General features: G+C 42.9%; 1 protein-coding gene across 1 annotated transcript; it reads left to right on the plus strand.

The window, feature by feature from the left end:
- The first annotated feature begins 562 nt into the window (after positions 1 to 562).
- Positions 563 to 9,624, plus strand: CABLES2 (Cdk5 and Abl enzyme substrate 2). Its single transcript, XM_010159314.1, has 10 exons — positions 563 to 642; positions 2,207 to 2,278; positions 2,476 to 2,568; positions 3,276 to 3,353; positions 4,806 to 4,914; positions 5,545 to 5,710; positions 6,507 to 6,610; positions 7,008 to 7,114; positions 8,427 to 8,631; positions 9,080 to 9,624. Exons 1-10 carry the CDS (start codon positions 563 to 565, stop codon positions 9,218 to 9,220), a joined length of 1,155 nt encoding a protein of 384 aa, XP_010157616.1. The 3' UTR covers positions 9,221 to 9,624.
- The last annotated feature ends 2,952 nt before the right edge of the window (positions 9,625 to 12,576 follow it).

Here is a 12,576-nt window from a genome sequence, read left to right on the forward strand (position 1 = left end):
CAAGAGTGCCTGAACAGCACTGCTGAGAATCTGAAGAGAATTTATTTCTCTGGAAAGAATAAAGCTATATACAGGAGTGTAAGTTATTACAAATTCACAGAGAAAGGGCAGTGAGGATATTTTATTAAGGAGATTGTAAGCAGACTTTGGGAATAAGAATGTTCCTTAGTTTAGCATTCATTCTCTTTATGTACTTGAGAATACAGAGAAGATGGTGAATTGTTTCTCATCAGCTTGTAGTGAGGAATGAGGAACTAACCTGGTTTCAGGAATACTCAGACTGAAGTGACATTTTGCAAAACCCCTAGGTAATCATTGGTATGTACAACTAACTCCAGAGACCGTATTGCAGAGACTTAGCTGCAGATCAGCAGTTTTAAGTACCATTTCTGTCAGTGTCTAAGAAAGAATACCAGAACACTACCTTTTCTAAACTTCTGGCTTTTGTGTTCCTGGTATAGCTTGAAGCAAGAGGGGTAAATGCCCCTGTTGCTGGTAACCTGCTTGTTGTGGAAATGCGTCATTTTAGAGTAAGTCCCGTGCATCTGCGATGCTGCTTGCGATGGCGATGTGCCACGCGGAGGGAAACCGCCACGTCTCGCTGGCACAGGTTTTGGCAGGCAGCTCGGGCAAAGGCTCCAAGTAGCTCAGAAGAGGAAAAACGACTTGCAAAAAGATGGAAAAGCGGTGAAAGCACCTGTTCGCTCAGACAGAAATTGGTGTTTCTAGACACCGTGCTTAGGAAAAAGCAGAGAGACTTTGTTCATGTCCAGAACTCTGGTGTATCTCTGCCATCGCAGCACAGCAGCGTGGCTTGGTTTCCTACCCAGCTCAGGCTGGAGAGGAGGAAAGGCAAAGTGACTAGGATTGTCTAGCTGTTTCAAAATCTTGACACACTGGGCTTCAAGACCAGACTTAATCCCAAGAAGCTTTTTTATATCTCTAACTGGAATCCACTGAAGCTACAAATAGATTTTCTGTGTAAAAACTCTTCCGTAGCTGTTGTCAAGAAAAATGGGATTTATTAATTTTTCTGTCCCCGTATTGCCCACACCCCTTGCAGCCATCCAAGGTGCCATGCTTTTTCTTTGGTGTTGGATGTTAACTTCCAGGCACGAGAGCCTGGCCTTGGTCTGTCTGAGCAGTTTGGCTGCTCGCAGGTGCCAGAGCTCTGATGTAGTTTAAAGTTTGATTTTTTTTTTTTTTTTTTATTTTCCAAAAGTAGATCTTGTCCAACCACAGTCCTGCAACTTTTCTCTCGTATGCTGCTTCTTCATTGACTTCCATGGCATATTGTCCATTAGTTGAGTTCTTGTGTCACTTTGGAAGCCAACTTTGGACTTGAATGCATGTGGCTTGTGCTGAAAATGTAGCATAATGTATGCTTAAACAAGAGCAGAAAAATGGAATCTGATAGTGTCGTGTCAGCACTTTGCTGGTGGCAGTTGAATTTGGGTGCATTGTTCCTATGGAAATTTCAGTCATAGTTCTCCCAACAAAGAATGACTTGACTTTGACAATAGTAATGTATCTTACTTTGGCAAAGTCTGTGTTTTTTGCTTAACTGTAATATCCTATTACTGTTACGCTAACTCACATGATTCCTACTATTATTCTCCTTGCATCTTCCACCCTGGGATTTCAGTTGTGTACCAAATACTCTTTGCTTCCTGTAATAACCCTCCCTATTGTTTTCTGGAGAGATCTGTCAATTTTATTGAGCTGCTGTCATAGACTCTCAGTCTGCTGACTCCTGCAGCTGGAGACAGCTGTGTTCTGAATCAAGAATGCACGCAGACGTTCGGTCATCACACAGATATACCTGTATCTGTCTGCAGATTGGTGTAAAATGACTTATTCCCTTGCGTTGATGGGGGGGTGAAGCTTTTGTGATATTTCTTGTAAGACTCTAAGTGATTATTTGGAAGCTTTTTAGGTGTTTAACCTATAGATAAGCGTTCTTATATGTTGAAGATAGTGAATGCTTTTGGTAATGAAGTTGGTATAAATACGTATTTCAAGGGTTCCAGACAGGAGACAAGTTCTTGGCCTTTTTAGGAATTTGAAACTTAGTTAAGCGCTCTTCAAAAAAAAACAAAAAAACCACTACCATTTGTCCTAAGAGCTCATAGATCTGTTGCAGTTCATAAACTCAGAGGCCATGAACTAATATTGTTCACTCTTCGTGGTGTTGTACATTTTACAGAAGGCGTTTTATCTCCCAGCGCTGCTCTCTAGACTTTTTAGAAGACATAGTGGAATATGCCAGTGTACGAAGGTACTTTTTTTCAAAAGCAGCATTAATCTCAACTCGTTGCATGCAGTCCTTTCCTCCCTCCACCCTCTTTCACACCAATATCTGAGGTCCTGCATGCTAGTGCTGCCATCTGATCATACAACTGGCATGACTTTTATTTCAGAGCACTTAACAGCTTTTGGTTTTGTTGTTTTGGGTTTTTTTTTATATAATTGCAGAACCAAGCATATATCTGGGTCTCCAAGACACAAAAATTTGAAGAAGATGCACTTCATCAAGAACATGAGGCAGTATGACACCAAGAACAGCAGGTAACTTCTGGAGGTCAAGGTGCCTTCTGTACTCAGTGAAGTAGGATATGCTCAGCCATGGTAGTTCAGTGTGATTAGCCATTTAGTATCAGTGGGAATTAGGTGATGTCCTTGGGGTCTTGTTAGTTTTATACATCTGTCGAAGGCAGTAGGTGCTGCTACATCTGCAGCAATATTCTGATGGTTCTGCCATCCTGCTCCGAGGAGGTTAAATCATTCTCTTCCAACACTCTCCTTATCCCTAGTACACGGAGCTTAGAGCTGAGGAGGATGTAAGGAGAGTGGCTTGGTTTAGCCAAATTCTTGGCTCATGGCTTCTGGGCAGACGGGAAAGGGGAGGCTGTGTTCGTATTTATTATTAATAGAGGTGTGAGACTTCACCTAAATGTAAAATATTACCTACATCTTTTTGCAAGGTTTATGTAAAAATGACACATAGATACATATTTAAAGACTAGGATCTCCTTTGAGGAGCTCCCAAGGTGATGGCAGTTACGGAACTCTGGGTTTTGATCTAGAGCTTGACTCTAAGGACCTGCAGGGTCAGAATGAAACCTCTGCTTTTGTGCTGCTTTCTGAAATCATAAAATCCATGGCAGTGTATCTCTGTAACTTACAGAGCAATTTAAGAGGAGTTCTGTGTTCATGTTCTGTAAAAAGCTGCTTTGTAACTTCTTACCCTGATTTTTTTTCCTATCTGCTTACAGGATAGTGTTAATCTGTGCTAAACGAACACTGTGTGTGGCTTTTTCTATCCTACCTTACGGGGAGAGTTTACGGATCAGGTGAGTCCTCTTTAGCTGCTTTGTGAAAGACCTTTTTAAATGAGTATGGTTGGTGTAGGTCTCCTCTTTTGAAGAAGGTGAACTTACTTAACGTACCGTTTACATGTAAGGAGAAGAGCTTGTTATCAGAGCAGTGAAATCGGATGTTGCCACAGCGTCAAAGTGTTCATTCAAACTCCAAGAGAAAAATAGTGGAAAAGGTAGACTTTTCTTCAGGAGTTTATTCACATTGTAAAGCACATGAGTCCTGGGAAATCCCTGAAACCAGCTTTGAACAGATGATGAGATTTGTTGCTGTGTGGGATGTCTTATGTTCCTAAAGTGGTCAGAAATCAAGTGTCTTTAGTGCATCAGTTGTGTCAGCAAAAAAGCAGCATCATCAGGGAACAATGCTGCTGCCTTCGCCAGAAACCTTCAAGGTTTTATAGTGAAGTTACACCTAAATACGTTTCAGATGCTCTTCTGGTTTTCAGCTCTAAGCCATGAATGTCAGCATCTGCAGTCTGAGGAAACCAGAAACACTTCAGACTGTTTGAAACTGGTTTAGTGTTTGTGCTACACTTTTGTCCAGAACTGTCTGCAATCACTTATGAGAAACAGAACCTGCTAACTGGATTTCCCTGCAGCTTTGCTCAGTCCCTTGTGAAGTCTAAGTTAATTCTGTAAAGGTCTGTGATCTACAGATACACCATAGAAAAGACTCATTCTAATCCACTTTTGGCGAAACAATTGTATTGTCACTTCTGTCCTGCACATAACTTATGGACGGAGGAAACGGATGTTCAGTGGTGGGAATTGTATTGTATGCAAATACACTTGCCATAAAAATAGTTGATGGGAAAATATTCTCTCACTACACAGAAAAGCAGCAAGGTCACTGGAGCTATTTTAGAGCAGCTCTGAGAACTGTGGTGTTCTGCTTGTAAGGTGGCAATGCAGTTCTTCAACTGAAAACTGCTTTTTTGCATTGGGATATGGGTGACGAAGCTGCTTGCTGCTGTCACTGAAGCAGAGTTCTGCTAGCAGCCTTAATTCTTAATTTGAGCTTTGTGGGCACAGTGGTTGGAAAATTGCAATCGAAAGGCAAGTTTCTAATCCTGGAAAACTAGTAATGCAAGTGTTTGAGCATTAGTGTGTTAGGAATGGTATGGTCTTACGCAGAAAGACCATATTAAAAAGAGAACAGTTTACTTTTGATACATTGGTACAGATTTGAGTTAAAATGAGGTGGAATCTGGTTCTTCAGTTAATGAACATCTCCACAGTTTGAAAAGAGTAGTTAAAAAATATTGCTTTCTTGAAGGTGGGATTGAGGGGTGGCCTAGTTCCCACATTGGAGAACTCTGACCTGGAGGTGTTGGTGGTAGCTAGTGGAGGGACCTGATGTTCACCACAGAGGAAGCTGGGCTTGTGCTGCAGTTTATAATAGCACCCTTTCTTATCTGCATTTAGTGATCTAAAAATGGAAGGACAGAAGCAGCGACATCCTTCTGGGGGAGTTTCAGTCTCCACTGAGATGGTGCTTGGACTTGAAGGAGTAGAGCTGGGTGCTGATGGCAAGGTAAGGAAATACTTTCTCGGGTTTTTTTCCTTCTCTTGATTTGTAATGCCAGTGACAAAATTACTGACCGGAGCAGAGGGCAGTGGGAGGGTAAGCTGGCTGCTCTTACCTCAGCGTTGTTTCATGCTGGGGTAAATCCCTTAATTTATGCAGTGCTTTGCTATCTGTAAAGCGAGAGCTGTGACTTTTCAGAGCCTTGGAAGTTTGTTTAGATCCTTAGTTTGAAATGTTTGGCTTGTGATAAGGCTTTTGAGGAGGCTGTTTGGATCCTGCAATCACTTCTGCCTCTGTTCCTGAAGAATTTATTTGACTCCGGCAATGAGTGATGTTTTGATAGAATTATGGGTGAAATTTATACCCCGTAGTTAAATTTATATACTGTCAGAATGATACTGATGTGATTCTCCCCTTTGCCACCACACCAAATCTTCTACAGTGCTTCCGTACTGAAGCTGTGGAAGCAAGGCATTCCTTGTCCAACTTTTCCCTTTCCTCCTGTCCCACAGTTTCAGGGTCCCCCCTCCCAGATACAAGCTACAGCAGATTCTGAGTCTGAAAATCCTGGATGTCTGGAAATAAGCTTTTCAATACATTTTCCCCTATAACTACTATAATTTTCTCTTCTTTAAGGTTGTGTCCTATGCAAAATTCTTGTACCCGACCAATGCCCTAGTTGTTCGCAAAGCCGACAGCCATAGTGCTGTTCCCTTGTGTCGAGCTAGTGCTTCACGGAGTCTTCCCGGATCAAGATATAAACCTGTGACATCAAAAACTATACCAGCAGGAACAGAGATGGGTAAGGACAGTCGCTGGATTTGTCACCACTTGTGCACACAGCAGCAAAGCATAAAGGGATGGTGACAAAAAGGGATGGCATAAAGGGATGATGACAAAAGCATGTTTGTCTGAAACAACTGGAAGTGGGCAAGTGCGTTATTAGGAAGGATGTGCTGCACCTGGAAGGAGACTGTTTTTAGCACAGCCTAGCAAAGAAGGCTGCTTAAGGAAGCACAAGCCTTAAAACTGAGACTTGCTTACATTCCTCACGTCCTCTGTATATCTGGCCTAGTTCTGTTTGTACAGTTCAAGGAATGCAAAGCCATTTCCCTTGAAATGTGAAGTTTTATATTACTTAGCAAGAAACATCCCGTGTACGTGGGTACAGGTGGTGCTTCTTGCCTGCTAGCACAGTAACGATGCGTAAGCCAGTCTTGTGACAAGAATCCCTTCTCTTGTGTAGAACAGCAAAGCTGACAACTCTGCTGTCTGTTAGATTATAGGCAAAAGAATTCAGCATTGTGCAGTTGTTTTCTGTGCATATTTGTGGATGACAAACTTAGCGTGCACTGAGTCTAAAATAGTGCGTCAGGTACGTGCTGTAAAAAGTGCTTGTGGTGTTTTTTAATAATTCTAATACCTGACAGGTGCATTTATGAAATGCAGACTGGTTTCTGTAGCTGCAGTTTGGCTGTACTATGAGATCTGCTGACACTTTTTATGCTTGCTGTTTGAAAACCTCTTTTAAAGAGGAAATGGGGAATTTAAAGTTCTGTATCTTGTGGCCTAGTGTTGCACTTCCCTCATTCCCTCAGGAAGTGAAGCAGGGGAAACTGCAGAGTATGATCCAAATCTTCTGGATGATCCTCAATGGCCCTGTGGAAAACATAAACGTGTTCTCATCTTTGCCTCCTACATGGTGAGTGGCTGGCACACCCAAAGAGAGCAGCGAGTGAATGCCTGGAACATCCTCCTGTAAAGAACTTCCTCAAGGAAGAAAACTTCCTCCAGGAAGAAAAAGTTTTGGCTTCTGAGAGTTGATTAGGAAAAATCCCAGTAGTTGGGTTTGTACACTCAGCTTGTGGAGGACCAACCTGACATGCATCTCCATGTTGTCATTTCCTTCTTTGAACCATTACTAGTTTTTTAAGACTTTTAAGACATTCAACATGGTGTATGTCTTAGGACATTACAGAAATGTTAAATTGTGAATAATAAAACTCAGGTTTGCCTTTGCATTAGTGTCTTTGGAAGACTTGTTTGGTTGTCAGTACTGCTCGTAAGAGAAACAATAAATTTTGCCTCTTGCGTTTCAGACTACAGTCATAGAATATGTGAAACCCTCGGACCTTAAAAAGGATATGAATGAAACCTTTAGAGAGAAGTTTCCTCATATCAAGTTGACACTGAGCAAAATTAGGAGGTAAGAAACAAGCATTGAATCATGAGAACATCTTCTGTGCTGTACAAGGCTACTTTTATCTTCCACTGGTATGGAGCAAATACTACATCTATTAATAGTATATATGATTAAACACTAATCCCTTGTTGCCAGTTGAGCTGACTGTAGGATGACAGCCCTGCACAGGAATGTTTAGGATGCTGAGAAAGGGTAACAGTTGCTTTTCATAGTTCAGCCTAAAAGGGTTTTGTTTCATCGACTGTGGTATACTAATGCTCACAGCCAATTAACAGTGAAGCAGCATTAGCCTTGAAACAAATACTTGTAACCTGATTGATTGGCTGTAGTGCAGTCCCACTCTAACTGGATTGTCTCTCCAGACCCTCTGGCTATTTTTGCCTTTCAATTACTGGACTGAGTGGTGATCATGGACTCTAACAAGATTCTGGGATAAAGAGGAGTGTTAGGTCTGGGGACTCTCAGTGAGGAAAAGCATTTTGTGAAGGTGGGATTATGCCACACAGAATTTCACATCTTCCAGGAAAGGCATCTGGCTGCTCATCAGCGAGATGCACTGTTGCGCTTTCCGAGAGCTGTAATCTTGCTGGTATTACTCGGTGGTAAATGCAATCAGGGCCTTCTGAAATAGCCAGCTTAAACACGATTCTGCTGAATCACCACTAACTCAGGACTCTGAGTGGGAGCCTTACTCAGAGGGTGTTCTGCCAGCATCCTGCACACTCCTCTTTGTAGCTGTTTTGAGCAGTGTGCTTGCACAGATACCTTCTTGCAGGTGTAGCCAGCCATGAGAGGTAGCACCCACCGTGAAGTCTTCCTGGATGCTGAAGTGAAGGGCCAGCCGCTGCGGGAAGTGTGTAAACCGGTCTGCCTTCCCCCTCAGACCTGATCCTTCGCGAGGCGTATCGTGGACAGGTCTCTGTGCAGCAACAGCTGTGATCTGCACGGCTTTGATGTGGTATTCTGTAGGTCAGGGCAGTTCAGCCTTAACGATGTGAATCACAAACCAGTCTGGGAGCCCAGAGGGATTCAAACAGCCTGTGTGTCAGTGGGGCAGCTAAGCCCCTGGTGTTTATAGGCAGATGTGGAACTCTTCTTCCACGGGAGATGTTGTCAGCCAGGTTAAATCAGTTTGTGCATCAGCTCCAGCTTGCTGCCAGCTGGGGCCTCTTCAGTCTAGGATAATACCCGTCAAGGTTTTCCAAATAGAAACCATGCCCATATGTTCTTCAGAGTTCCCACGCTGCAGCGTTTTCGAGCATCTCAGAAAAGCTGTTGTGTTTGAGAGAGTGTCTTTTTTTTTTCCTATTCCCAGTTTAAAGAGAGAGATGCGGAACCTCAGTGAAGAGTGCAGTCTGGAGCCGGTTACTGTCTCCATGGCTTACGTTTACTTTGAGAAGCTCGTCCTCCAAGGCAAACTCAACAAACAGAACCGCAAACTGTGTGCTGGTGCTTGCGTTCTGCTTGCAGCCAAGATCAGCAGTGATCTCAGGAAACATGAAGTTAAACACCTTATAGATGTAAGTACTCTGAGATTCGTTTCAGATGTGGTCAAAACCTTCTGTCTAGTTCACAGAACAAGACAAAAATGAAAGCCAGGACTTCCAGCAGTGCATGCCTGGGTTTAAGACCAGCTCTTTCAGTCAGTTTTATGTCTCATTAGGGCTCTTCCTTGATGGTGGTGTTTTTAATTCCTTAAAACTACCCGACTGGTGCAGTCTAATGTCCTACTGATCTTACAGTGAGGTTATTTTTGCACTTACTGTTTCTCAGGCGAATGTATGTAACTTGTGTGGGTGTCACAGCTGAGCTGGTGTACTTGTGTGGTCCCTGGCAACGCTTTTGATTCTGTAGGTGCAGCTTCTGGCCAAGCATCACTGACCCATTTTGTGTTGGCTTACAGTGCGTTGGTATCTTGTGGATTAACTGACTCTTTCTCCCCCTCTCTGTTTTTAATTACTACTATAGAAACTAGAAGAGAGATTCAGATTCAACAGAAGAGATCTCATCGGGTTTGAATTCACCGTCCTTGTAGCTTTGGAACTGGCTCTCTATCTTCCTGAAAACCAAGTTTTACCTCATTACAGACGGCTCACACAACAGTCTTAACCAAAGCTGCGTTCCAGCTGACAGCCAGTGGCGCTGGGAATTGCAACACCGAACGCTGCTGCCGGAGTTGCCGCTGGCCTTTCCGTGCCGCTGTGTGCGTCCTGCCACAGCTACAGCTAGTCTTGAAGTCTGCAGTGGGGTGTTGAACTGTCGAGCTGTGTGTTACGGACACGTATGCCGAGTCTGGGGAATGGTACGAGAAGAGTTATTGAACTTTATTTTCTTTTGGACATTTAAAGCACAAATATTCACCAGTCAGCTGTCATGGCTGCTTATTATTCCTTATTTATCTTCTTGGTTTTACTAAAACTGTTCTTCCCTGTGAAGAATACTATGGTATTTTTTTGTTTTGGGATGTTTGGTTTTTTTTTTTTTTTAAGCCTTTACTGTATTCCTTGAAACTACCATTCCAGTGCCCCATAAAGTTTAAATGTTTCTAAGAATCTTCTCGCATTTTTACATTAATGAAATGCATACTTTATTTTTTTAAAGATGTGCCTAAAACTGGCTGGTCTGGTACCAGTGCTTTTTAAGTTAGTTATGTTATTTAGTGGGGAATCCTGAATTTGTATAGCCATTTAGTCTTTACCTGCATTGGCCTTGCATATAAGGAAAAGAATTCCAGTATATCTGCACTAATGATACACAGGGCATCTATACTATACTATAGATCTGTAAGTAGTAAGAGTGAAATTACTCTGTTCCAATTTAGTTAACTATTAATACCTTAGAAATACACATTTTATTTACAAAGGAAAGATTGTTTGAAAATCTGTCATGAAATACCACGTGTTGAACAAGGGAACTGCAGCAAAGCGACTGCCATCCTAATTCAGTCCTCAGTGGAAGATGAGCGCTTCACTAAGAGCAATTTGCTGTCAGATGTATCTTTTATGACTTTTGTTTCAGTGTTACATAGTCTGAAATAAGCACCTTTTTAGTACGACTGTATTATATATGGTCTTAATGTGCTCTGAGCAAATACTGAAGTCAGTAGAGCTACTGCTGCCGAACTAAGCCAATGAAACAAAGCATGATCAATATTTAAAATGCTACTTTTTCACTCCTTTCTTCCAAGCATTGCATCACTGTGATGGTCCTCATAAAACTGGCATTTGTTGCACATCTGAACAGCCACTTCTGGTGCCCAGCAGCGCTCTGATGCTTACGCAGAGGCTACATAACTCCTCTGACCATTGGCTATTCCTTCATTATTTTTAAAATGTCCAGGTTGGGAACAAACTCTGACATGTGGAACCTTCTGTGATACTGGCTCTTGGGTTTATTTTCTGAAGCAATATTATGGTACAAGTAACTGTGTCCTCTTGCAAGGAACAAAACTGATGCTTGGCTTTTACGACTGGGAAATTTGTAATTTAAGTTTGACTCCTAAATGAAATACTAGACCTTGTTCTGAGGTAAGAGACCTGCTATCTAATATGTAAAGTAATGTAAATTCCTGTTCCTTGTATTAAATGTTGGTGTTGGGCAAAACCAAAGCTGAGTCTTCGCTCTTCAGCTGTGTTTTGTCTGAAGCTAACTTGGCTTCATTAGAATTGCAGCAAACTTTACTGCAGCCCCTTCCTCTTTAAGTAGGGCTCGAAATGTATTTTTCATATATAATAGTTAGTGACTATCAAATCTTTTGTAACTGTGTTCAACTGTATGTAGCTTGAAGTTACTTGTGTAAAATTTAATATGTTCTGACTTCTAACACAGAAGGACTCTCCAGTCTCCATAAGTGAGATGGTAGCTAATAAGTTAGACAATAGGCTTGCCAGGTATCTTCCAAAAGGTTTAAAAAATTGCCTATTAGTTAAACTTTCTACTGAATGTAACTGTCCTTGCATGCAAAAAATAGTGATGTACTGAACATCTAGCGTATAATGAGCCTTTGAATAAGCAAACAGTGGTGAAAACAACTGAAGTGTCCACCACTTCCTAGAGTCATTAGGGGAGGGGAAAGAGGTAAAACTGAGCAAAGAAATTTCTCACACAGTATCTCCAGAAACAGTAAGAACGCTTCAGTTAGTATGACTGAAGTCAGAAAATGCCTCTCTCTGGGAAATTCTTTTAGTGTATAAAGAGTTTTCTGTTAAAAAAAATAACTTTCTGACCATCTAAGAGGAAAAAAAAAGCGCACTTTGGTTTGCAACACTTTGCAGTCTCTATTCAGTGGAAGTTTGTCTAATTGCACTGGGCCTTCAGGCTGGAGTTACACTCCCAGAATCTACGGTTTCACGTCATAAACCGGCAAGCTTTTGTTTTCTCTTTCAGACGAACAAATTAGGATAAGGAGCATTAAATTACAGAATGCTGAATGTTGTCTAAAGGTTACTCTAAACGTTCGCTTGGGCACACGCAATGTTCTTGAGCTCCAAAGCTGTTTGGAATGCAGGCCAGAAACGACGCGTTGAAACGCTGTGCTCTGGTAGAGCGTGGGTTTGGGGCTGTTGTTGTCCAGAGGTGTAACCTGTGGTGTGTTCATCGGTACCTGTTGTGGTCTCTGTGCAGAAACAGCCCTTCTGCAGAGATAGGGTAACTTGTGTGTGCGTTATGTGTTGATTTTTCTGTTTCTAAAGCGTAGCTTGCAGTCCTGCGTGGAGATATTTATCTTTTCACTTACAAACTGCCACCATGTGGCAGAGGACTATTACTACTTTGGCCATTAATAGAAGTGGGACCCAAAATAATGCGTGGATCTGCCGGCTTTCCATTTTTTACCGCCCAACTCCTCTTGCTTTGGAGAGAAGCGCGGGTTCATGCCGAGGGCTGGCCTAGCGCTGCGTGCCCTGTGGAGATGCTGGGCTGACCCAGCACCCGGAACTCTTGCTAAGAGCCTGTACATTTTTATGTAAACAATACAGTTATGTTTCTGTCTTACTCCATTATTTAAGAGCCTTGAGTTGTAGCCTGTTCCATTTTTTTTTTGGGGTTTTCTTTTCCCCCTTGTGAAATTAAGATGCTGTGAAATAAACACTGTTTTGATATGTGTTTTGTAACCAAACGTCTTGTTTCGGAATGGTCTTTCGGTTGCCGCCCCGAGGGGCCGTCGAGGCCCTCAGGTTCACGGCACCATGACGAAGGGAGGCCCTCGGGGGGGGGACACACAAACTCCCCCTCAGCGGCTGGCGCCCCTCTCCCGGGGCGGGGGGAGGGGATCAGAGGTGACGCACCCTTCGCGCCCATTTAACGGGCGCACGCCCGCGCTGGTGACGTCACGCCGCCACGCCGGAAGTACCTCCCTCCCGCGCCGTATTTCCGTTTCCGCTCCCTCTCCGCCCTTTCCGCCACGGTGCACGCGAGGTAGGAGCGGGACGGCGGCGCTGCTCTGGAGGGAGCCACCGGGGCGGCCC

The sequence above is a fragment of the Eurypyga helias genome, unplaced genomic scaffold (assembly GCF_000690775.1).
Source record: "Eurypyga helias isolate BGI_N326 unplaced genomic scaffold, ASM69077v1 scaffold19509, whole genome shotgun sequence".
Lineage (NCBI taxonomy): Eukaryota > Metazoa > Chordata > Aves > Eurypygiformes > Eurypygidae > Eurypyga > Eurypyga helias.